The sequence below is a fragment of the Patella vulgata genome, chromosome 1 (assembly GCF_932274485.2).
Source record: "Patella vulgata chromosome 1, xgPatVulg1.2, whole genome shotgun sequence".
NCBI classification, from domain to species: Eukaryota; Metazoa; Mollusca; class Gastropoda; family Patellidae; genus Patella; species Patella vulgata.
Genome location: NC_065879.2, coordinates 93473566 through 93498649, shown reverse-complemented (window position 1 = coordinate 93498649; position 25084 = coordinate 93473566). Strand labels below are relative to the sequence as shown.

The 25084-nt window shown below is 35.1% G+C and overlaps 2 protein-coding genes across 2 annotated transcripts; both read right to left on the bottom strand.

Moving 5' to 3' along the window:
- Positions 1-7033: 7033 nt before the first annotated feature.
- On the bottom strand, positions 7034-14363 carry LOC126830446 (zinc finger protein 239-like). Its single transcript, XM_056101080.1, has 2 exons — positions 14344-14363; positions 7034-8664 (listed from the first exon to the last, which is right to left on the bottom strand). Exons 1-2 carry the CDS (start codon positions 14361-14363, stop codon positions 7599-7601), a joined length of 1086 nt encoding a protein of 361 aa, XP_055957055.1. The 3' UTR covers positions 7034-7598.
- A 1839-nt stretch (positions 14364-16202) lies between these two features.
- On the bottom strand, positions 16203-24662 carry LOC126818284 (zinc finger protein 501). Its single transcript, XM_050545611.2, has 2 exons — positions 24505-24662; positions 16203-18088 (listed from the first exon to the last, which is right to left on the bottom strand). Exons 1-2 carry the CDS (start codon positions 24505-24507, stop codon positions 16916-16918), a joined length of 1176 nt encoding a protein of 391 aa, XP_050401568.1. The 5' UTR covers positions 24508-24662; the 3' UTR covers positions 16203-16915.
- Positions 24663-25084: the final 422 nt, after the last annotated feature.

The window sequence follows — 25084 nt, the reverse complement described above, 5'->3', positions numbered from 1 at the left end:
TACATATATGTTATCATTTTTACTGTATATAAATACTTGATGTTTTACATATATGTTATCATTTATACTGTATATAAATACTTGATGTTTTACATATATCTTATCATTTATACTGTATATAAATACTTGATGTTATACATATATGTTATCATTTATACTGTATATAAATACTTGATGTTTTACATATATCTTATCATTTTTACTGTATATAAATACTTGATGTTTTACATATATGTTATCATTTTTACTGTATATAAATACTTGATGTTTTACATATATGTTATCATTTATACTGTATATAAATACTTGATGTTTTACATATATCTTATCATTTTTTACTGTATATAAATACTTGTTGATGTTTTACATATATGTTATCATTTGCTTGATAACGATGAGAGTATCATCGTCGAAACGTTACATGTTAATAAACCAGTGATTGTTATTCCACCATAAATAAATATCTCCATATATCTCGACAATTACGCCACAATATTTATATATATGCCAAGCCTCAAATCAGTTTCACACAATGATAGTCACTAAATAAACGATCATGTTGTACTTAATAAGCTATGACCATTAATCATGTATAAATAATAGACTGAAAACTGGTTCCAAGAGTTGTCCATAACACCCAGACACTTTTGAGTAAAAGATAGGTTACGTGCCCTTGTTTTGAAATTAGTCTCGCTTAACCAGTCTATCGACCATTCTACGTCTGATTGACAGGTCGGGATAATCAAGACTACTTTTTTACGAAACGTAACAGAAAGCTAGAACAAGAAATTGAATTTAGAAATAAGAAAGTTAGGTAGCTCAACAATCGTTTTAAGAAGCTTGTAAAAGTAAAATGAAACTACTGCTAGTATCATGTTCCTGCCTAACCCGAGTGATTCAGAGATATTATTTGTACTAAACCAAAAGATGCCGCTCTTAACGGTACAGTTAATGATAAAGCGATTTAAAAAATGAAACGAACGTAATTTCTAAATCTGCTGTAATAACCAAGAAGCTTAATTTAACTGCTATTCAAAATCGTCAACAATAAATTTTTTACGGCTGTAATAGTTGATAGATTTGTAGAGAATTGCACGTGCCATCAGGGCTGCCGACAACCAGTATCGCAGCGCAATTTGCGATACATATTTTGTCCGTTGCTAATCAAAAATTAAAATCTAACGTTTTTGATTCGCAGTAACTGCAAATCATTAATATGCCTGTCATTTTGGATATTGACACAAAGATTTATCCACATTTCTCAACACTTTCAACGCGTATAAAATATCAAATAAATTTTATAAACAAAACGGAATTCTCTGTGTGACATTTTCTTCTCGAACTAACCAGACTCAATTCATGATACTATATAATACAGGGACATAACTCTATGAATCGGGACTATTAAACCGGAAATAGGGAATCAAGTAGTACCACTCACGTTGCGAGACATGTCAATTTCGAGTAATTATATCAGTATTCAATTTGAAAAAAAATAAATTCAGTGTATCCCCCACGTATTGTAAATAAAATATAAAAAATAAATACGTGTAAACGTATTGTAAAGTGAGAAATCAAAGTAAGAATTCCCGTAAACTATTATTGTTTATATCGCGTGCGTCTAGTTAATCGAGATTATTCGTAAAATACCGCGTGCTTCCGATTGAACAAAAATAATAACACACGATAAAAAGCAGACGAAATTGTTTTCTAACGAAGAAATAAGAAGCCACTGCCAAGAATTGGCTTCAGACATAAGGCCTAACAAAAGTCTACATTCATTCAGAAATGTTCACAGCTAGCTGTAGAAGTGCTAACATTCTAAAAAAATCTTAAGAATGAAATCTAATCATTTGCTATCAATTAAAATTAAAATAATCTTGTTATTTGGGTGTTTTATGTTGATTTGAAACTGAAAAACTGCTAATCAATTTTTAAATTTGCTAATCAAATTTGGCAAAATTGGACTTTTTGATTAGCAGTGCTGCTAATCATCTGTGAAAAATTACCGAAAGCCCTGCGTGCCATGGCTATTTATAGTATCATACTGTCAGAAAGTTGGTCTCGGCACGGCGAATGTGCACGCTTCAGTGGTAGTCTCGAACTATCAGCGGTGGACTGTATTTCTTTGAGTACATGGGTCACCCTACCATAAATAGTGTTAGTGTGCATTTCTAGGTCATACGGTTCATGTGTCTTGACTAGTAAAGGTAGTACTCGCCATTATTTTGTTTGTAAATTTCTGCTACAGTAAATGATCGGTTGTCTTGTAAGCTGTCCTTCTGTGAGATTCAAACTCTGCTTCAACAAATAACGGAAGGTAAGAAAGAGAAAAACTTGTTCTTCTTCCTTCCCAAGTTCATTTCCGGTAGAGTTCTTCTTCCTTCCCAAGTTCACTTCCAGTAGAGTACCGGTTGTATAATGAATAAAGTCATGGATCTATATACAACGCGAACAACTCACAAACAACCCACGTAGCGCGTAATTTAATCATAATTCTATATAATCGTTACTACTTTTACATACTGCACGCAGCGACCCATCTACGTCATACTTCCAGCCGGAGCTAGCTGTAGATAGGCAGCTATATAATTTATTTCTTTTAAAGTTATATTACCTTTGATTCTTTAAAGCTATATTACCTCAGATGTTTTAAAGCTATATTACCCTAGATCCTTTAAAGCTATATTACCATATGTACTTTAAAGCAATATTACCATAGATACTTTAGAGCTATATTACCATAGATCCTTTAAAGCTATATTACCATAGATACTCTATCCTTTAAAGCTATATTACCATAGATGTTTTAAAGCTATATTACCATAGATCCTTTAAAGCTATATTACCTTAGATCCTTTAAAGCTATATTACCATAGATCCTTTAAAGCTATATTACCTTAGATCCTTTAAAGCTATATTACCATATATCCTTTAAAGCTATATTACCTTAGATCCTTTAAAGCTATATTACCATAGATCCTTAAACGCTATATTGCCCTAGATCCTTTAAAGCTATAGATCCTTTAAAGCTATATTACCTTATATCCTTTAAAGCTATATTACCATAGATCCTTTAAAGCTATATTACCTTAGATCATTTAAAGCTATATTACCATAGATCCTTTAAAGCTATATTACCTTAGATCCTTTAAAGCTATATTACCATAGATCCTTAAACGCTATATTGCCCTAGATCCTTTAAAGCTATATTACCTCAGATCCTATAAAGCTATATTACCTTAGATACTATAAAGCTATATTACCCTAGATCCTTTAACGCTATATTACCAAAGATACTCTATCCTTTAAAGCTATATTACCATAGATGTTTTAAAGCTCTATTACCATAGATACTTAAAAGCAATATTACCCTAGATCCTTTAAAGCTATATTACATTAGATCCTATAAAGCTATATTACCCTAGATACTTTAAAGCTATATTACCTTAGATATAATTATAATACTGAATTTATATTCTGTTAAAGTAAGTTTCTATTGCGCTTTCACAAAGGGTTTCAGTTCTGGCAAGGGAAAGCTTCATTGAGTAATAATGTTTTTAATTCTATTTTGAAAATCATTATTGAGCTTGATCGTCTTATGCTCTGGGGTAGCGAATTCCAAAGGAACGCTGCCAAATACCAAATACCAAAATAAAGTAAGTTTCTATAAAGTAAGTAATCTGAAATATAGTCATGACACCTGTGAATACTAATACAGTGCCAAATTACAGTTGGTACGTAGATAAGATTATAAATAATTTTAAAACAAAATATAATTTGGAATATTATCGCAAAATGGCTGCCTTTCAAATAATGGCGTCCCACACTATGAAGACCTACTCAGAAAAAATGTCAACATTGTTTTTTTGTCATCCAACATCAAACCTACAAAATAAAACTTGTTCCACCATTTCTATCTGAAAAGCCGACGGATTTAAATTAAGCATCATGCTATACTGGTAGATTTTAAAATAATGACTGGATCATACATTGATGGATTCCCTGACCAGTTGTTAGGTAAATTTAAATCTTCATTGAATATAATCCGGATAGAACACCGAATACACGGAAAGAGGAACATTGGGTATTTTCCCGACAGAATCTCTAATGCCGAATTCCAATGACACGTGACATACCGGTTGGAATTAGGTCAATAAACCCGTTCTAAATAGCATTTACCATTATTTTTTATTTTATACACATGCTGACATAGGCTTAATTTTTAAAATATTATTGATGGCTATATCATAGTTGTACAGAATTTTATTTTATAGCAATTTCAGTTATGGTTGTCACGTGATCATTGTTCCGTTTGTCTATCATCGACGACATTCTGAACATCTGAGACACGCTACCTGCGGAGAAGTATCTCAGACACAGTCAATAGCCATCTTGTCCATATCACGTGATCTACACATCACAGGTCATGACATTGACGTCAATGGGTCATGAGGTCAACAACACCTTACATTGTATACAATAGGTTTATCTTCAGCATTGTGTCCTTTGCACCCATTAAGACTATATAATTCGTACAGTCCTAACATTGTTCTCTCTTCTTCCAATGATTTTTCACAAAAATAACATTAACAACTCATAGAATTGACGTTGTCTTCAATGACACTATTGACAGCGCCTGCAGCCATCTTGGCACTATTTTGTGCGTCGGTCGTGTCTATTTCAGATCTAAACAATCAATTCTGTTGATGTTTTTAGCGTTGGGATTGTCTAATAGTTAATTTATTTCAGTTCTAAAACAAATATTTTAAACTTTAACGCAAATTTAGAAAATAGCCAAATTCTGGCTGGGATTACTGAGCAAAATGGCCATTCACTGTATACGTGCGAAAAAAAAAGCTAGCCACCAATTAATTTTCGTACGTTAGTTACATACGTCATCGACGAATGAGTAAAAATTTTTGCAAGTTACGTGACTAGTTACAGGGTGGACAAAGACTACAAATTGTGCTTAGAAGAAATGTCATGGTGCCGTATCAGCTTATTTTGGCTAAGGCATTTTCTGGATATTACTTTTGACACTATTTAAGTGTTTACCAAAAATTCCATCTGATTGTTTTATTTTCATAAATGTTGTTGTATTTTGTTTTTTTAAATTAACACAATAAACACAATTTTGTTTTTTAAACAGTATTATAAATTAATATTCGAAGGATTTGTGCAGATTCCATATATGAGAATAATCTTAGATTCTCGCAAAAAATATCGAATTTCTAGCCCGGAGAGATAATAGAGAGGTTTAGATACGTTTTGAGAATAAAAACGAGAATTCTGTGAAGTCAACAGACCTAACCATTCCCATCATGAATTCCCATAATCCTATTATGTCAACAAGAGTCGATAATCAAGGTCCTTTGAAGGTAATTTGCACAAGAAAGATGTAGCTGACAGAAGTTGAACAAATGAAATAAAATGAAATAGAGTTTAACGTCCTACTGTTCTGCTCCGAACTGGGCTAATGAAGACAGGCATAAACCAGGCAGTGTGTTATGAGGGAAATTTTGCCCGGACTGCTGCGCTACGGCCTACTCTTGCACGCTAATGTGTACACAGGACCTCATATTTTTGTACCATCCGATCGACTAGACAGCTGTCCTTGTCAGGTATTCCGTCCTGCACCACTGACAAAGGGAAACCATGCTGGAAGATTCGGATCAACATTTTCGGCCATCACTGAGAGCGAACCAAAGACTTCCAGACTAGTGAGCCAGCATCTTACCCACTTAGCCACTGTGGCTCCCTGGAATTTCGACAACAAATTAACATGACTGCGATTCAATAGTACGCACATTCCGGGGAAATGGCATTAGAGAGTTTCAGATGAGTTCCGTGAACGAGGTGATTCCCTTTTTGCATAGATCGTGATATCCTATTCAACAGACTGAAATCAGATTTTGATATTGCTGACTCAGACCTCGAAGGGGGGTTGGATGGCTGAATGGTTAGCGTGCGCGCTGTATCATAAAGTCTGTCATTGAGTCGACTGGCGTGGTTTCGAATCCCCGGTTGTACGTGACAAGGAGTAGGGTGGCCTGTCCATCCTCGTGGGCTTTTCTCCGGGTCCTCCCGTTTCCTCCCACTGCTAAAGACCCCTATGCGCAAGCGAATTATTTAAATAAAAAATTAAAAAACCATATGTTAGTCCCGAAATGACCTAAGTTGTGTCGAGTGGACGTTGATCTCTCTCTCTCTCTCTCTCTCTCTCTCAGCCCTCAACTGATAAAATCATATGTAAAACATAGAGAATAATATATACTCTTCCAAAAAAATAGTCGGGGATATTGAAATGCAAATACCTATGCAGGTTGTGATATGATAAATAGTCATGGACACTTCACATGCTTTGAGAGTATGTTCACAGATGAAGATGTTATCGCCCCAACAGAACCACAGAGCTGCACATGCGACACGCAATAGCGCCATACATGTGGGAGGGGTTCAATGTCAAATTTGACACTTCAAGGAAGGGTTGATGAAAACTGCCGCTTGCTGGTTTATCCTATCCATGTTTGCTATCCTATCAGTTCTTGCATAAGATTTACTGTTTAGAGTATCTTTGCTTTAGTGTGTTACGTATAATTTGATCGGAAGACGTGTTCGTCGACATCAAGGGGAGTGGGTCAGATTGCCGAAATCGTGATTGGACGGTTGATTAGGAGCATGCCATGACGAATTGCTAAATGTCTGAGGATTGGTGGAGCAATTACTCATTATTAAGACAAAAATCAAAAACATCCATTTTCACTTTTGACAGTGTCTCTCATTTCCAGTGAAATGGGGCCATCAGATAATCCGCACATATGACCTGTTTATGTTCATGTGTAGGCAATTAGGCCTGTTATCAACATACACTGGTTACCTGTAATAAAAACAGCAGTACATTTCCGCAGTTTTCTATCGTTTCTGAATATCCTCTACTTTTTTTGAAGAGTATATTATCATAATCTTTTAGAGGCATTTAGTAACTGGATAGAGCAATAAACTGTAACACATATTTATGGAAAAACAGCTACTTATTTATTTGGGCGACGTTTCGAAGAGTATTTTCTCAACGTTATCAAGCTAATACAGTAATGCAAAAATAATGAAGCTAATTTATACAGAAAACTATAACAACAATTCCTGAATATATTATCAATTGAACGAAACATCTAACGAACTGAAATACAGAGCCCCATAGTACTGGTAGTAAATGATTTGGGAGCCACGGTGGCTAAACATCACATTTACCTGTATGAATTTTGATGTGTACCTGTAGACTAGTACAGGTAGTAAATGATTTACTACAAACATGATTTCTCCCCAGTATGTGTTCTCATGTGTCTAGAAAAGTTATGAACTCGAAAACTCATGAACTCTAGAAAACTCATGAACTCTAGAAAAGTCATGAACTCGAAAACTCATGAACTCTAGAAAACTCATGAACTCTAGAAAACTCATGAACTCTAGAAAATGATTTACTACCAACGCGAAAACTCATGAACTCTAGAAAACTCATGAACTCTAGAAAACTCATGAACTCTAGAAAACTCATGAACTCTAGAAAATGATTTACTACAAACATCACAATTATATCGTCATTCTACAGTATGAGTTTTGACATGTGTCTGAAGATTCCCTTTCTGAAAAAATGATTTACTACAAACATTACATTTATAAGTTTTTTCACCTGTATGAATTCTCCTGTGTGTCTTTAGATGACTATTTTTAGTAAATGATTTAAAACAAACATCACATTTATAATGTTTGTCACCAGCATGACTTCTTATGTGTGACTGTAGACTACTACTTGTGGTATATGATTTATCACAAACATCACATTTATATGGTTTCTGACCGCTATGAGTTCTAATGTGTTGATGTAAATTACTATTAAATGTGAATGACTTACTACAAAAATCACATTTATAAAATTTTTCTCCACTATGAATTCTCATGTGTCCTCGTAAGTCATTACCTCTAGAAAATGATTTACCACAAACATCACACTTAAAAGGTCGTTCACCCGTATGAATTATCATGTGTCTGTGTTGAGTTCTACTAGAAGTAAATGATTTACCACAAACATCACATTTATAAGGGTTTTCACCAGTATGAATTCTCATGTGTATTTGTAAGTCATGAACTCTAGAAAATGATTTACTACAAACATCACAATTATAAGGTCGTTCACCTGTATGAATTCTCATATGTGTCTTTAGATTACTGTTATGATTAAATGATTTACTACAAACATCACACTTATAAGGTTTTTCGCCTGTATGAATTTTCATGTGTCTCTGAAGATATCTTCTCTGGCTAAACGATTTACCACAAACATCACACTTATAAGGTCGTTCACCTGTTTGCCCTTGACTAACATGTATATCACAGTGTTTCTCTAAATCAGTTTCCAATTTAAATTCTTCATCACATAAATTACACTGATAAACAATGTCAATATCTTCAGTTTTCTCTTCTTTAACATGGCAATATCCATCTACATCATCAGTTTTCTCTTCATTAAAATGAACATCACAATATTCATCTACATCATCAGTTTTCTCTTTTTTAACATGTATTTTAATGTGTTTTTCTAAATCATCATGTTGTTGGAAAATCTCATCACATACAACACATTGATGAAATGTTTTAACATCATTAGTTTCCTATAATATATAAAAGTTATAACATCATTAGTTTCCTGTAATATATAAAAGTTATAACATCATTAGTTTCCTGTAATATATAAAAGTTATAACATCATTAGTTTCCTGTAATATATAAATGTTATATATTACAATTGGAAACAATTGATTGTCAGTCTACTAAATTTTATTCACAATGAATATATCACCGATTACACGAATACTCGTAAATATAATATTGCTTTTCACGTCATCATCACCCCATAATTGTAAATGCCCTGTATATTATATATATTTTAATAGATTATATTAGGCCCTACATCCCTGCCAATTATAGGCAACTTTGTGGCTAACATTCATAAATAAACACACTTTATTTCATAATTCTAATTGATCATATTTCATAACGCGGGTCTAATCCCAATGCTCTGTGGTTATTAATCCATTTTCAAAATCCAGCTTCTCAATAATTTCCCTATTTAATTCACGTTCAGACTGTTCATGTCAATAAAATTCCGGATTAAATTACTTTTTTTGGTTTATTCGACAGATACTAAAATCGAAACATTGTTGATAAGAACAGTTCTGGATGTCTAAACATCGTTTATCATCTTTATAAAAATGTATTTAAAACAAAAAATCACGCATCAAAAGAGGCATCGCAGATTGTGGGTATTATTGGGTCTTGTGTATGCAGACAGTGGCAAAAACTTGTGCAAGTTTTGCACTAAATTTAACCATTTTCACTGTATCTGTGTAGCATACAATAACTCATATGGCAGGGTACCTTTTACAGTAATAGAATTCAAATCGTTCATTGGCTGAGACATGATCGCGATTTACGAAATGCCATCAGAAAATTCCATTCTCCATGGATTTCAAAATATATAGGTAATAACTGAGAGTACAATCGTATGGATACATTGCCCTGTGAATTTCAAACCGAGAGAGAGAAATGGGGTTTAACGTCCACTTGACACAAACTATGTCATTTCGGGACTAACATATGGTTTAATTTTATTTCAATAATTCGCTTGCGCGTAAGGGTCTTTAGCAGTGGGACAGGCGACCCTACTCCTTGTCACGTACAACCAGGGATTCGAAACCATGCCAGTTGACTCAATGACAGGCCTTATGATACAGCACACACATGCTAATTATTCGACCATCCAACCCCACCAAATTTCAAAACAAAGCCGTGAATTTCGGAAATTAATTGTTTTACCGAGACGCACGATTATAAAATCTTGAACAGTTCTTACACACCGTAAATAATATTCGAAGAGAAATAGAAAGACATGGAACTATCTGCCGATAATTAAACCGATGTGCGGTATGATTTGTTGTTGATAATAATTTTTGGTACATGTATGTATAAAAAACAAAATAACAATATATACCTATTCAATGATTCAAAGGCCGAGGCTGTTAATTTTGCCTAGGCAAATGTAAGATACATCGACATTTACGGATTTATCTCAGCTACAGTAGATTGCCGAGGTTAATTGACAAGACTGCTTAAGTTCATCAGGAAATATTAAAGATATTCAAGGATGAGATTCAAGGCCCGTAAAACGAATGTCGTTCTTTTTGTTCTGAACCTGTGTTCAAAAGAAATAATCCCACCCAACTTTCTAACCAAATAATTAATACAAGACGGAAACAAAATAACGGTCTACAGGCGTATTTATGTTTGTAAAGACCCAAACTCATTACTGGGTCTGAGAGCAATAGCTTATTCATACACAAAATTTGAATTGTCGTAAAAGAGCCAAACACCGTTATGATAGACAAGCCTTGGTTTGACCCCCTTATACGAAATGATCTATCCCGATAAGTGACGTAATTAGCTTCCATTTTTGTATTTATCAATGTCGAAGTTCGTGTTCGTGATGAGTTCAATTTTACAAGAGAGAACTTTTTTTTTATTCTCTGGGATATTTAGTTGTACAATGGATTTTATTTAACATGAGGTAATTTCAAACACACAGGTAAGTTTATAACAACAAAAGTTAGTTGGTGATCGTCCCCACACGCCCAGTAAATTCTACCCAACCAGATTTTTTAAAAAAAATTTATTTTCAAAATTTACCGTCTTACGATGTTTAAAACCAATGGTAAAAGTTCAAAAATGAAGCCAGGCAACGAAATTCCTAAGCGCAAGAGTTAATGAAGCGGATATAATTATTGACACGTTTTCCAATACTCTTAAAATGTGTAGGACTGAATGACATTTTAACAAATTGTGACCTGTTAATCGCAGCAATGGCCGAAATTTTCATTTGCACGCGTACAGCACATACAATATTTTGAATACAACACAACCTGGAACTATATGTTAAGATGGGAATACGCCTTGCTGATTCTGAATTATATGGAACAGTCTCTCGAATAAATGTAACAAAAGATTTTCGGAATGGCCGTGGGGGGGGGGGGGAGGAGAGGGGGCATGAATGACCAAATCGACCGATTATTAGAGATCGTAAGTCGTTATGCAAAATGTTTTTTGGGGGTTTTTTCTTTGTTTTTTTTACGGGCTCTTCTGGTCTTTCTATTCGCAAAATACAATATTATGAAAGTTGAATGTCTAAAAAGAATATCAGTCCAAAGACATGATATGAACTGAAAATTTTGCAACATTTGATATCATGCATCATTAAACCAGTCGGCATGGCAACATCTATAGGCCTAAGTGTTCAGTTATAATTCTCTTTATATTATCTGATATTGAATCCAAGTCGGAATATCTAAAGTTTAAATAATTAATCTGAACAATTCAAATGACGATCATGCAGATGAGTTGTGTTTTGACATGAAATAAAAGGTTAATATTCCTGAAGTATATTGCTTATTCTGTATATTCATTAAAAAATAAAAATAAAAACCTCCCTCCCTCCCACATTTTTTAGGTGGCTTTAAGAGCTAAATCGCTAATATTTGGGACCTAGAAATTGACCCAAATGGCCTTAAAGGCTCAATACCACTCTTGTTGTAACTGAATAATATGTCCCAATCTTTATTCTGGTCAACAAATTGTACTTTTTTACAATATTCCAATTAATTGATGATATTCAATTTAAAAAAATGGAAAAATTCAACTAAATGATTTGAAAAGCCTGACGTAAAGCTTTTCAAATGTGACTTGGATTTAAAAAATATTTTTGAACCCTCTAGACAAGTAAAATAGGATTTAATGGATAATTTACACAACGGGTACTTAGAATAAGGCTATTTTTTATTTTCGGGAGCTGTCAAGCCAGCAAGAGTATTATTGTCCCTTTAAAGGGGTTAAATCGCTAATATTTGGAACCTAGAAATTGACCCAAATGAGTCGCAACGCATATAATAATGTAAACTGATTGTATATAAACTGATTTACATTCAATTGTTTCCGTTTTGACTCTAATTTCAAATCAGTTATGTTCAGCGAAATACGGCATGTGTCTCAACCCTATAGCAATTTCTAGCGTCTGGTTATTCCAGTCTATTGTGCATGCCGTGTGACAGGAGTTGTGGAATATGTCTAGCCTCGTTCTTTCTGGTCATTTGTTGCAAATGACCCTAAAACGCACTATGGTACACGATTCGTGTACCAATGGTAAAATGTTTATTTTGTCTTAAAGTAGCTAAGTCTCTAACTCATACAAAGTCTTACACGTTGAAAACACGAATTATTTGTCAGTTCAAATCAACATTGATGCTGTAATCTTACCGGGAAAAGGTAGGCTTCTGATATCCAATATTTAAGACAAAATAAACATTTTACCATTGGTACACGAATCGTGTACCATAGTGCGTTTCATCATCATTTGAAACAAGTGACCAGAAAGAGCGACGCTAGACATATTTCACAACTCATGTCATACAGCATGCACAATAGACTGGAATAACCAGACGCTAGAAATTTCTATTCGGTTGAGACTTATGCCGTATTTCGCTGGATCTAACTGTTTTGAAATGAGAGTCAAAACGGAAACAATTGAATGTAAATCAGTTCGTATACAATCAGATTACATTATTATAGGCGTTGCGACCCATTTGGGTACATTTCTAGGTCCCAAATATTAGCGATTTAGCTCCTTTAAATATTGAATATCAGAAGCCTGCCTTTTCCTGGTAAGATCACAACATCAATGTTGATTTGAATTGACAAATAATTCGTATTTACAACGTGTAAGATATTGAGTTAGAGACTTAGCTACTTTAAGTTGTTTGTTCATAATCGAAGAAATCCATTTAAAATAGGGGTTTCAGGTCAAAGTTTCAAATGACAGAACAAATTTTTTTAAAAATATTTTGTGAAAATATACATAAAATGCTACCCAGATTTTTTTATTTCATCAAAATATTCTTATTAGATCCAAAGTTATGGAATTTTAAAATTCGAGATCGACGTCAATAATATAACCAAAATGCTCTATACCAGTCAATGCGTGGCATGGCACCAAAATAAGTGCTTTTCAGTCATATTTGAGTGAAGTCATAAGCGGTATTTTCCCTTCAGAATCGTTAGTATCAATTTTCAAACCGAAACCCGCACGTTATTGTCAGCTAAGATTTATTAAAATCGTAATAATTTGAATGATAATATGTCATATATTTATAATCTGGATGATACCTCAAGAAAGTTTTTTTATATTTAGTCGAAATTTGGCAATTTTCAGTCATCAAAACAGATAAATCCCATTTTCTACGGGTCTCATTGTCCGATCACGTGGTATCAACAAGCATAATAACCACAAAAATGTAGCAACCACAAAAATGTTATCTATTGTTTGATTGGCTCTATATCAAAATCCCCCCGTAACTAAGGTGCGGATTCACCAATGAAGTGAGTCGTAGCAATGGAAAATCTCAGGCCGTGTGACGTCAGAGCGGTATTTTCCCGCGAGCGTCTCATGTAAACAAACGGTAATTTCGCTTACATTTCGATAATTTTTTAGCCTGAATCTTTGCAGATATGGAGATTGATATTAAACTATTGCAATACAATTGCTAGTAATGCATTTACATAAAATAGTAATTCAGAATTGTAGATTGAAGTGGGCTATATTTCAGACGCTGGCTGTCCCGATTTCACGCTAAAGTCACGTGACCTGAAACCCCTATTTAAAATTTACGACGGTTCAGACAGTAGTAACCTGGGTCATACGGTTCATTTACCCGGCATGTGACTTGAATAGTAACTGTAATACTCGCCATTATTTTATTTATAAATTTCTGCTACAGTAAATGATCGGTTGTCTTGTTAGCTGTCCTTCTGTGAGATTCAAACTCTGCTTCAACAAATAACCGAATGTAACAAAGAGAAAAACTTGTTCTCCTTCCTTCCCAAGTTCACTTCCGGTAGAGTACGGGTTGTATAACGAATAAAGTCACGGATCTATACAACGCGAACAACTCACAAACGATCCACGCAAGGCGTAATTTAATTATTTTCATTGACGTCAGAAATATGTGACGTCATTGATTAAACACGTCATAAAAATATTTCTATGAGTCGCGTAATCTCGCTTGGGCGAGATTTGGTAAACTGGCATGCGCATTGCTATTTTTTATTTTTGTCCAGTGTATCCGGTTCCGGCTGAATTTTTTTTTAATCAACAGTCTGTGGGTGACATTTTCAATTACGCTCCTGTGTTACCGGAAAAGAGCTTCGCTCTATATTGCCCCAGATCATTTAAAGCTATATTACCCTAGATCCTTTAAAGCCATATTACCATAGCCACTTTAAAGTTATATTACCTTGATTATATTCTGTAGATCTTTTAATGCTATATTACCTAAGATCATAAAGCTGTATTACTTTAGATTTTTTAAAGCTGTATTACCTTAGATCCTTTAAAGCTACATTAACCTATACTTTAAAGCTTAGATCATTTAAAGTCATATTACCTTAGATCCTTTAATAATAATACAAATAATCTCTTTGTCATTTCAAGATTGGTTCCATGTTGATGGAGCCTTGGCTGGTTTTGGCTGGTCTATGTGGAGTTGTTAAGTCATAAAGGTATTGAGGTGCAGTTCTGTTGATGGCCTTATAGGTTGTCAGTAGGGGCTTCTTAGCAAGTATTTCATTTACAGCCGCGTCCCCACTACCATCAACCAGGTTGTGGCCAGGCCGGAACGAAGCTCTTGGCCACATGCTTGCTAGGCTGTTACAACCTTTATATATACTGAACATCGTCCATCAGCTCCAACTTAGTGTCCAAAGAGGAAACATAAAAAAAAACCTAAAAATTATTCTTGATTGTTTGATTTTTGATTGTTCTCTGCTTTGAAATGAAATGAAATGAAATGAAATGAAATGGGGTTTAACGTCCTACTGTTTTGCTCCGAACTGGGCTAATGAAGACGGGCATACGCCATACAGTGTGCTATGAGGGAAATTTTGCCCGGACAGCGGCACTACAGCCTACTCTTATATCGAATTCCAACTGTCAAGGGATCTTTTACGTGCACGCCAATGTGTACACGGGACCTCGATTTTTCTCTCTGCTTTGAAAGTGAAAGTTAATGGGGATGTCATAGACGTGGCGAGCGAGCGTCTTACGACTGGTAGGCACGTCATGGGAGTGTTGTGAGAATATCCCGATCTGACTGCTAACGGCAAGATGGGAACGCGTTGCGCATAGCTAGAGCTTGGCCATGAGGGTAGTATGATCTTGACTGGTGTAGCAAGCACTTGGTTGGCCGTGGCAGAAGCATGATAGGTGCGTGTCAATTTCTTGCCACGTTTATTGGGGCAAGCCCAACGCCGTTACGCCCTCTTTGTCTTCAATCGATATCAGCTCAGTGGTCATCTCGGATGAGGAATTTTCATTGTTGGATAATATACCAAATGGGTACGACACGGTACCGGCTTTCAGGGATGTGCTACAAGCTAATAGCCTACGTAGCAGAAATGGACTTAGAAACGAAATGAAATGAAATGGGGTTTAACGTCCTACTGTGCTGCTCCGAACTAAGCTAATGAAGCTGGGCATACGTCGTACAGTCTACTATGAGGGAAATTTTGCCTGGACAGCGGCACTACAGCCTACCCTATATCGAATTCCAACTGTCGAGGGATCTTTTATGTGCATGCCAATGTGCACATGGGACCTTGTTTTTTCATCCCATCCAAACGACTAGACAGCTGTCCTTGTCTGGCCCTCCATCCTGCACCACCGACCAGGGGAAACCACGTCGGAAAATCCTGATGAACATTTTCGGTCATCACTGGGAACGAACCGACGACTTCCAGGCTGGCGAGCCAGCGTCAAACCCATTTAGCCACTGTGGCAACAACAACAAATTACATGTAAAACGACTGCGATTCAATAGTAAGCTCATTCAGAAGAAATGGCATTAGAGAGGTTAAGATGAGTTCTGTGAACGAGGTGATTCCCTTTTTGCATGGTACTATTGCTATTTTGATATTGCTGTCTGAGCCCTCAAAATGATCAGATCATATCTAAAACATTGAGAACAATATTATCATAATCTTTGAGAGGCATTTAGTAACTGGATAGTGCAATAAAACTATAACACATACTTATGGAAAAACAGCTACTTATTTATTTGGGCAACGTTTCGAAGAGTATTCTCTCAACGTTATCAAGCTAATACAGTAATACAAAAATTATGAGGCTAATTTATACAGAAAACTATAACAACAATTCCTGAATATATTATCAATGGAATGAACTGTCTAAAATTACCAAACTGAAATCCGGGAAATGAAATGAAATGGGATTTAACGTCCTACTGTTCTGCTCCTAAACTGGGCTAATGAAGACAGGCATATGTCATACAGTGTGCTACGAGGGAAATTTGGCCTGGGCAGCGGCGCTACGGCCTACTCTTATATCGAATTCCAACTGTCAAGGGATCTTTTACATGCACTTCAATGTGTACAAGGGACCTCGGTTTTTCGTCCCATCTGAACGACTAGACAGCTGTCCTTGTCAGACCCTCCAACCTGCATCACTGACAAGGGGAAATCACGCCGGAAAATCTGGATGAACTTTCTCAGCAATGTAGGGATCAAACACCCGACCTCCAGGCTAACGAGCCAGCGTGTTACCCACATAGCCATGTGATCCCCCTGAAATACGGAGCCCTATACTAAACGGTAGTAAATGATTTGGGAGCCACGCTGGCTAAACATCACATTTATTAGGTCTTTCTAATAAAAGTTATCACAAACATCACAGGTATAAGGTTTTTTACCTGTATGAAGTTTGATGTGTACCTGTAGACTAGTACAGGTAGTAAAAGATTTACTACAAACATGATTTCTCGCCAATATGTGTTCTCATGTGTCTAGAAAAGTTATGAACTCTAGAAAATGATTTACTACAAACATCACAATTATATCGTCTTTCTACAGTATGAGTTTTGACATGTTTCTGAAGATTCCCTTTCTGAAAAAATGATTTACTACAAACATCACATTTATGAGTTTTTTCACCTGTATGCGTTCTCATGTGTTCATGTAGATGACCAGTCTGAGAAAATGATTTACTACAAACATTACATTTATAGGGTTTTTTACCAGTGTGAATTCTCATGTGTTTCTGTTGATTACCACTACTGGTAAATGATTTACCACAAACATCACAATTATAAGGTCTCTCGCCGGTATGAGTTCTAATGTGTTTTTGTAAGTCATGAATTCTAGGAAATGATTTACTACAAACACCACAATTATAAGGTTTTTCACCAGTATGAATTCTCAAATGGGTCTGCAGATGACCTTTCTGATTAAATGATTTACTACAAACATCACAATTATAAGGTTTTTCACCTGTGTGAATTCTGGTGTGTTCCTGTAAATATCTTTTCTGGCTAAACGATTTACTACAATAATCACATTTATAAGGTTTGTCAATAGTATGAGTTTTCTTGTGAATCTTTAGATCACTGTTTAAAGTGAAGGATTTACCACAAACATCACATTTATTAGGTCCTTTCTCTTCTTTAACATGTATATCACAGTGTTTTCCTAAATCAGTTTCTAATTTAAATTCTTCATCACATAAATTACACTGATAAACAGTTTCAATATCATCAGTTTTCTCTTCTTTAACATGACAATATTCATCTACATCATCAGTTTTCTCTTCTTTAACATGACAATATTCATCTACATCATCAGTTTCCTCTTCTTTAACATGTATTTTATTGTGTTTTCTTAAATCATCATGTTGTTGAAAAATCTCATCACACACAACACACTGATGGAAAGTTTTAACATCATCAGTTTTCTCATCTTTAACATGACAATATTCATCTACATCATCAGTATTCTTTTCTTTAACATGACAATATTCATCTACAACTTCAATTTTCTCTTTTTTAACATGTACATTGTAGTGGCTTTTTAAATCATCAAGTTGTTGAAACATTTCGTCACATATTGTACATTGATGAAAAGTTATATCATCATTAGTTTCCTGCAATATATAAATGTTATAACACCATTAATTTCATGTAAAATATAAAAGTTATAACATCATTAGTGAGAGAGAGAGAGAGAAATGGGGTTTAACGTCCACTCGACACAAACTAGGTCATTTCGGGACTTACATATGGTTTAATTTTATTTACATAATTTGCTTGCGCGTAGGGGTCTTTAGCAGTGGGAGGAAAGCGGAGGACCCAGAGAAAACCCACGAGGTTGGACAGGCGACCCTACTCCTTGCCACGTACAACTGGGGATTCGAAACCACGCCAGTCGACTCAATGACAGACTTTATGATACAGCGCGCGCACGCTAACCATTCAGCCATCCAACCCCTCAACATCATTAGTATCCTGTAACATCATTAGTTGCCTGTAATATAATCTTCACATGTAAATGTTATTAGTTATGATTTCCACAAACGTTAGAGATCCATGGTAATCTATGTATAGGATATTTACTTGACTCGTAAGTTGGCTGAAAAGTACATCAAATGTCTAAAACCAATTGAGTGTGCTTACTCTTGGTTAAAAAAACAATTCTGATAAGTTTCTCTTTAATTTTATAATCATTTTTTTTTTTACAAAACGCTGCAAGATACGTCCACATTCCAGCTTTGATTGATATGGTACTTTTTAAAATGAAGAGAATGAAATATGAAATGGCTGTAATATGATCAGAGGCAAAGAAGGCTAGGCGTTGGGGCAAGCATCAAAATAAATAGTTGCTGTCTTCATGGTATAAGGAATAAATATGCAAAGTTCCAAGATGATCCATTCAGAATTGCAGCCTGTATACGAAAAATACAAAAAAATGGCGAGACTCTACCTGTGGGGGTTGGATATGGAAACAATATAAATAGGTACCATCCTGTTATTGAAATGACAATATCAATAATTGCCGCCCTTTGGGTATAAGGAATAAGTATACAAAGTTTGAAGAAAATCAAGTAAGAATTGCACCCTGTAGGCGACCCACAGACACACACACAGAGGGGCGACGGCATAATACGTCCACATTATGAATGTGGACTATAAAAATATCCATTAGTATTCTTTTAGTTATTTTGATCACATTTTAAATTTCAACATACAAAAGAAATAATAAACATATTTATTTTTTTAAATCCGTTTAACCCTAGAGTCAATTAAGAAGTTAGCCTCCTAATCCTAGTGCTCATTAACTCAGCAGGCTCCACTTCCTAAGCTAATTAGTGGATTATTGTTAATCTTTATACCCTCGTCACAATTGCAAATAACTAAAAAAAACTATTCTTTATACAAAACAATACTTTTTTATAAAAATGTAGAGGATATGTTGCACTATAGAATGATATGAAATTTAATCAGGTCAAATTTGATTTACAGCAATAAAAATCACATTTAATTGTCTGTTGAGCTTAATTAAAAAAAAAAAAAAAAAAAAAAAAAAAAAAAAGGCATTTTATACAAGAAATTAGCAGGTTAGAATAGCATAAAAGAAGAAGAATATAAAAAAATATATCAATAACAGTACTTAAAAAACCCAAAAAAACATTTAGACTTGAAAATTTTTTAAATAGGGAATTTACTTCGCACTAGTTATGTGTCGGGTCGTCAGCTGTCGAAATAAAAGGCACAACCCTTTTGTCTTCCCATTCTCTTGCTGTCATCTGACCATCTTGGACAATTACACTTCCTCCTTGTTTTTTTACTGTTTTTTTGGTGAGCTCTGCTGGCCAGTTTTTCCTGTTCATACGGCATGTGCCCCGTGCTTTTATTCAATCTTCTAACAGTTTCTTGAAAAGGGCTGGACTTGTATAAAAATTGTCAGTATTGACGATCATTCCCCTGTTTTTAATGTTCTGTGTTAAATTTTTTTGTAAGGCCGACTTCTGCTGTTTCCTCTTCTTTACCGGCATAAATTTGAAATTCATTCACGTATCCATTGAATGGATCAGCTCTCATCCAGGGTTTGATGCCATACTTGATGGGTTTTGCGGGCATGTATTGTCTAAAACCTATTCTGCCGCGAAAGGCAATCATTGCCTCATCAATTGAAGTATTTTGATGACAATTATACTCAAGCAATTTTTGGATATCATGTCAATCAATGGTCTAGTATGATGTAACTGGTCATGGTCAGGGTGGCCTTTTTCGGGATTGGTTACATTGTCAATGACATGCAAATATTGTGTGATCTGTGATCTTTATGAAACCGGGGCATCACATGGCTAAGTGGGTAAGACGCTGGCTCGCTAGCCTGGAGGTCGGGTGTTCGATCCCTGCATTGGCCGAGAAAGTTCATCCAGATTTTCCGCGTGATTTCCCCTTGTCAGTGATGCAGGACGGAGGACCTGACAAGGACAGTGGTCTAGTCGTTCGGATGGGATGAAAAACCGAGGTCCCGTGTACATATTGGCGTGCATGTAAAAGATCCCTTGGCAGTTGGAATTCGATATAAGAGTAGGCCGTAGTGCCGTTGACCGGGCAAAATTTTCCTCATAGCATATTGTATGGCGTATGCCCGTCTTCATTAGCCCAGTCGGAGCAGAACAGTAGAACGTTAAACCCCATTTCATTTCATTTCATTTGTTATTGAAACGATCTCTGACCATGTATTTGGAAATTTCATACTGCCCCCAAAAATGAATCTTTTGACCAGTACTCTTATTTCATCCACAGACACAGGGTACCATTTTAAATCTTAGACTGGAAGCTGATTCCCAAAGGTGATTGCATGCTTTTATAAATAGACACATGGAGCCCGTGCTCTCGATCTGTCATCACGTTGATAAATCACATAATAAAAATTGGATCCACTCGACCCGTAGTTTATTAGTACCGGGAGAAAAATAATAAAGCTATTTCATACAATCGTAAACAATAGAAATATTAACAAGTGTTTAAATTTAGCTGTTCTTGTAAAGCCTCTATTTTCCTAATTAAGTCAAAGGTCAATGGACAATATCACCGCCGGCGCATGTCCCTATTTGCATTAGTGTTATTTGATATGTGAATTATCATTTGTTATATATGTGGAAATTAAATTTTTCTTGGATAGTCCTTTTTACAACCCAGGTAAGAAACAATACATTTATGCATTAAAACGCCCACACGTGCAGTAAATATAGAAATGACGAAACCAATAGTTTTTCATCAATTGCTTGATTTTATATTTGTAAACTTGCTTTTCGAAACAGATTCGTTAGTCTGATATCAATGGAGGCTGGTCCGGTTATCGGTAAATAACGTGCATTTATACTTCAGTGGTACGCACGATAATATATAAACAAATTAAACCCACAAAAAAGACAAATATTTAAATAATTGCAGCCCGACTTTGGTACGAAGTATATAAAACACGTAGTATTCACCAAGAAATGAAATAAGTATAAGAACGAACAAATGTAACTACAGCACGTATAAATCCATTTATAAAGACCTACACTTAACAAAGACCAATCTGCCGTAAAACATGCGGTTGAACAAGAAATCGCACGGTAAATTGGATTTAACACCTACGCGTCAGATAAAGCCTGTTGGTCCTTGATATAACACCTTTGGTGCAGTTATAACACGCTTTCGAGAAAACTCACCAAACAAAGAATACACACCGTGTCAGTCGTTTTTAACCCGTTCGTTAATTAACACACCGGTACAGAAAACGCACCGTCGCCGAGATTTTCACCCCTAGCGATAATTATATCACCACTCAGTCAATTTCTCACCCCTGTTAATTAACACATCGTACCTACAGATTTTAGCCTCTTCGTATTAGATTTGTTGCAATAATTAGAATTTTACCGATATTCATAGAAATTTACTAAAAAGCGAGAAAAGTATACTGTAAACGTACAAATTTCACCTTTACTACTTCTAAGTGTAATGTATCACTGTTAACCAGTATAAATAAGGTGTCACAAACTAGCCATTTTAATTGACAAGTAATTTAAATCTTTAATATTAGAGGCGTTAAGTGTTGACAGATTATAAAAATAGTTTCTAATGTAGCCCCAACAATTAATGAAATATTTTAATTTCCCGAGTCTCTTTGAAAAACAGAGTTCTTCAAGAAGCTTTAGAAATTCAAAAACATAAGCCAAAATTAAACAGAGACTCAGGACATTATCTTCCAAATCTTTGGGTGGATTTACTAGACAATTAGTGAACACTGAATGGTTTTCTTTCTTTTTAAGTGTTAATTGTTATTAATTAAGTGTAGATTGTGGTTTCTAATCATAGTAGGGTTTCCAATCATTGTTTATTTAGTTATTGTACCATATTTTCTTATTAATCATTTAGCTTGACAATGAATCCGTAGGTTTCAATTCATGGTCTTTCTTAACTGAATAATTTTTTCAACGATACGGCCATATTACGTATCGATATAAATATCGCTCAAACGTATCGATACATATCGGTGTATCAATATATCGACACAGCCCTAACAACGATACCTGTATGTGTATTGAAACGTAGCTTGTTAATAAATTCAGAAGTAGTATATCCATATAAGTGGGTATAGTGTCCGCTGAATTTATTTTCACAAATGATCTTTGATTAATTCCCGTTTCTTGCCCCACGTTGAGGCACAGATATCCCGCTATTTTGAATGACAGTTCTCGTGGGACAGCGTCATTTCTCGCGAAATAACGCTCTCGCACATGTTGTCTTATTGCACAGCACGCGATGTTTCCTAGTAAATACGGTATACATTGAAGCCAATGAAGGGTTCATCAAAATGAAAATTGATAAACATCAATAAAAAAAATATGACAACAACCAAAGATTTTTTTTCGTGTATGGGTCGAAAATAAAATAATATTAAATTCTCAAGTTACATATTTATTTTTTTTATCGGGAGGTTCACGCTTCAGTCGGCAGGTCCGTAAAACGAAAAATCAAAAAAGTGTCGCCCAATTAGGGGCGGATGATGTATATTTAACATACGTACAAGGACATACGTACAAGAACAAACATGTACAGTCATTCAATTTACGTTGATGTAACAGGTGCGTTAACCAATGTGCAAATGGTATGAACATAGAAACCGAGACAATATATGTGGGTTTTACATACAAGCATTGGACAGACTAACAATGGACTAACAAACAAGGTGAAGTCCTGCCGAGTGTTGCACACAGATCATGTGCAGCTTGTAAAGGATATATTGAATTAATTACATGTTTAATTACAACACAGACAATCGTGACTTAAGAACAGTGCATCCAGAGGTAAAAGGTCAATATCAAGGATGTCATTAGAAACCGGCAACCGGCAAATTTCGTCATTCACATTAGAAAAATTTCCGGCTACTTTTCAGCTAAAAAAAGATCAGCAATTTCATTTTAATAAAATAATTTTATAATATTAATTCAAACTAATTTAATTCCTAAACGCCAAGCACACAGACGTATCAACTAACCAGTGTTTTCTGTGAGACTCATGGATTCGCGACCTTTCTCCACGGAAGGATATTTCTCACGGTAAATGTTCATAATTATGCCAATGCCAGTTTTACTTTCAAAAAGGGAGATAACCCCCTTACTTCAATTGTATAAATCCATCTCATGATTGGCTGAATTTGACAGGAAACTTGTTATTCCAGTAGTATGCTAGTGCTGTGATTATTATTGCTTGGGGTAAATAAAGTATATAGTAATGGTTAGAATCCTTTAGTGGCATTTAGCAATTGGAAACATAACAAAACTATACAGTTATATGGGACAACAATCACTGGTTTATTATACACAAGCACGACGTTTCGATAAGTATTCTCTTATCGTTATCAAGCACAATAACATTTAGTAAACTTGAGGGTGTATAATAATAATTCTTATCTACGGCTGCAATTGATACACTATTCGACACTTTCCACATAGAAAATTAGGTTCAGTTACAAAATTTTCAACACATATCATCATAGTTTGCATGGAAATAAGTGATTATGTTACAAATAGTGATGAGTGGGCCACAGGAATACTAATCTTATCATACCGAACAGTTTTTCTGTATTTTCGAGTGATATAATATCACGTGATGATTCTGGTACGGCCACCATTTTAACTGTACAAAAATTTCGCATTGCAGTTGGGTTAAATCAAATCATATAATTATGCGGTAAGGTTTCACCTTTATTTCAATGGGAATCGGTTTATTATATGTTAAGCTATGTGCAGAACAGTTTGGGGTCAGTGTATTTGGAAATTAAGGGAGTTATAGGCCAGTAATGAGTAATTTTTTTGTAGTCAAAGGACTACAAAACTTGGGCAAAGAAAGCCCTTAGGACGGTCCACTACTGTGGCTGGAGTAAGACGTAAGACATCAGTAGTGAAACCATTTCTAAACGAGACCTAAATATAAATCAGCCCATACCTGACGGTTCGATTACACGCCATATGGCTTGAATAGTAACAGTAATACTCACCATTATTTTGTTTGTAAAGTTATGCTACAGTAAATGATCCGTTGTCTTCTAAGTTGTTCTTTGATGAGGTTCAAAACCTGTTTTAATAGGCCTATACCGGAAAATTACAAAGGGAAAACAAGTCTTTCTTCTTTCCCAAGTTCATTTCCGGTCGAGTACGATAGGGGTTGTATAACGAATATAGTAGTGGATCTATCCAACGCGAACAACCATTACAACAATCTGTTTCACAGAGAATTACGAAGGTCTTCTAATACAATGTATCTCTGTAAAAGATGGCTGCCTTCACCACGTGACGTCACATCACGCGACGTCAATCATTGGCTCAATGGCGCGTGCATTGTTTACATAAGACATTACTGAATCGGGCAGAATGCTGCCTTTTACACATTTTAATACCCATTTACACTAAATAGGAAATAATTTTTACCTACAACTACGTAAAACTTCTTTATTTATTTTTCTAATATATATAAAAAATGTTTTGGAAAAACGTTAATATTTTTGGCTCATTAAGTCGCATCGATGTCATCCTTATCAGTTTTTGTAGTGGCCTAGCGAATATTCACCGCTAATCAGT

What these genes read in the sequence shown, in the direction of transcription:
- LOC126830446 (XM_056101080.1), bottom strand. Translation starts at nt 14,363, where the DNA reads ATGGCTTTAAAGGATCTAGG. An exon ending in ATGGCTTTAAAGGATCTAGG is followed by an intron (nt 8,665 to 14,343) that starts GTAATATAGCTT and finishes ATTATAGGAAAC; the next exon opens with TAATGATGTTAAAACATTTC.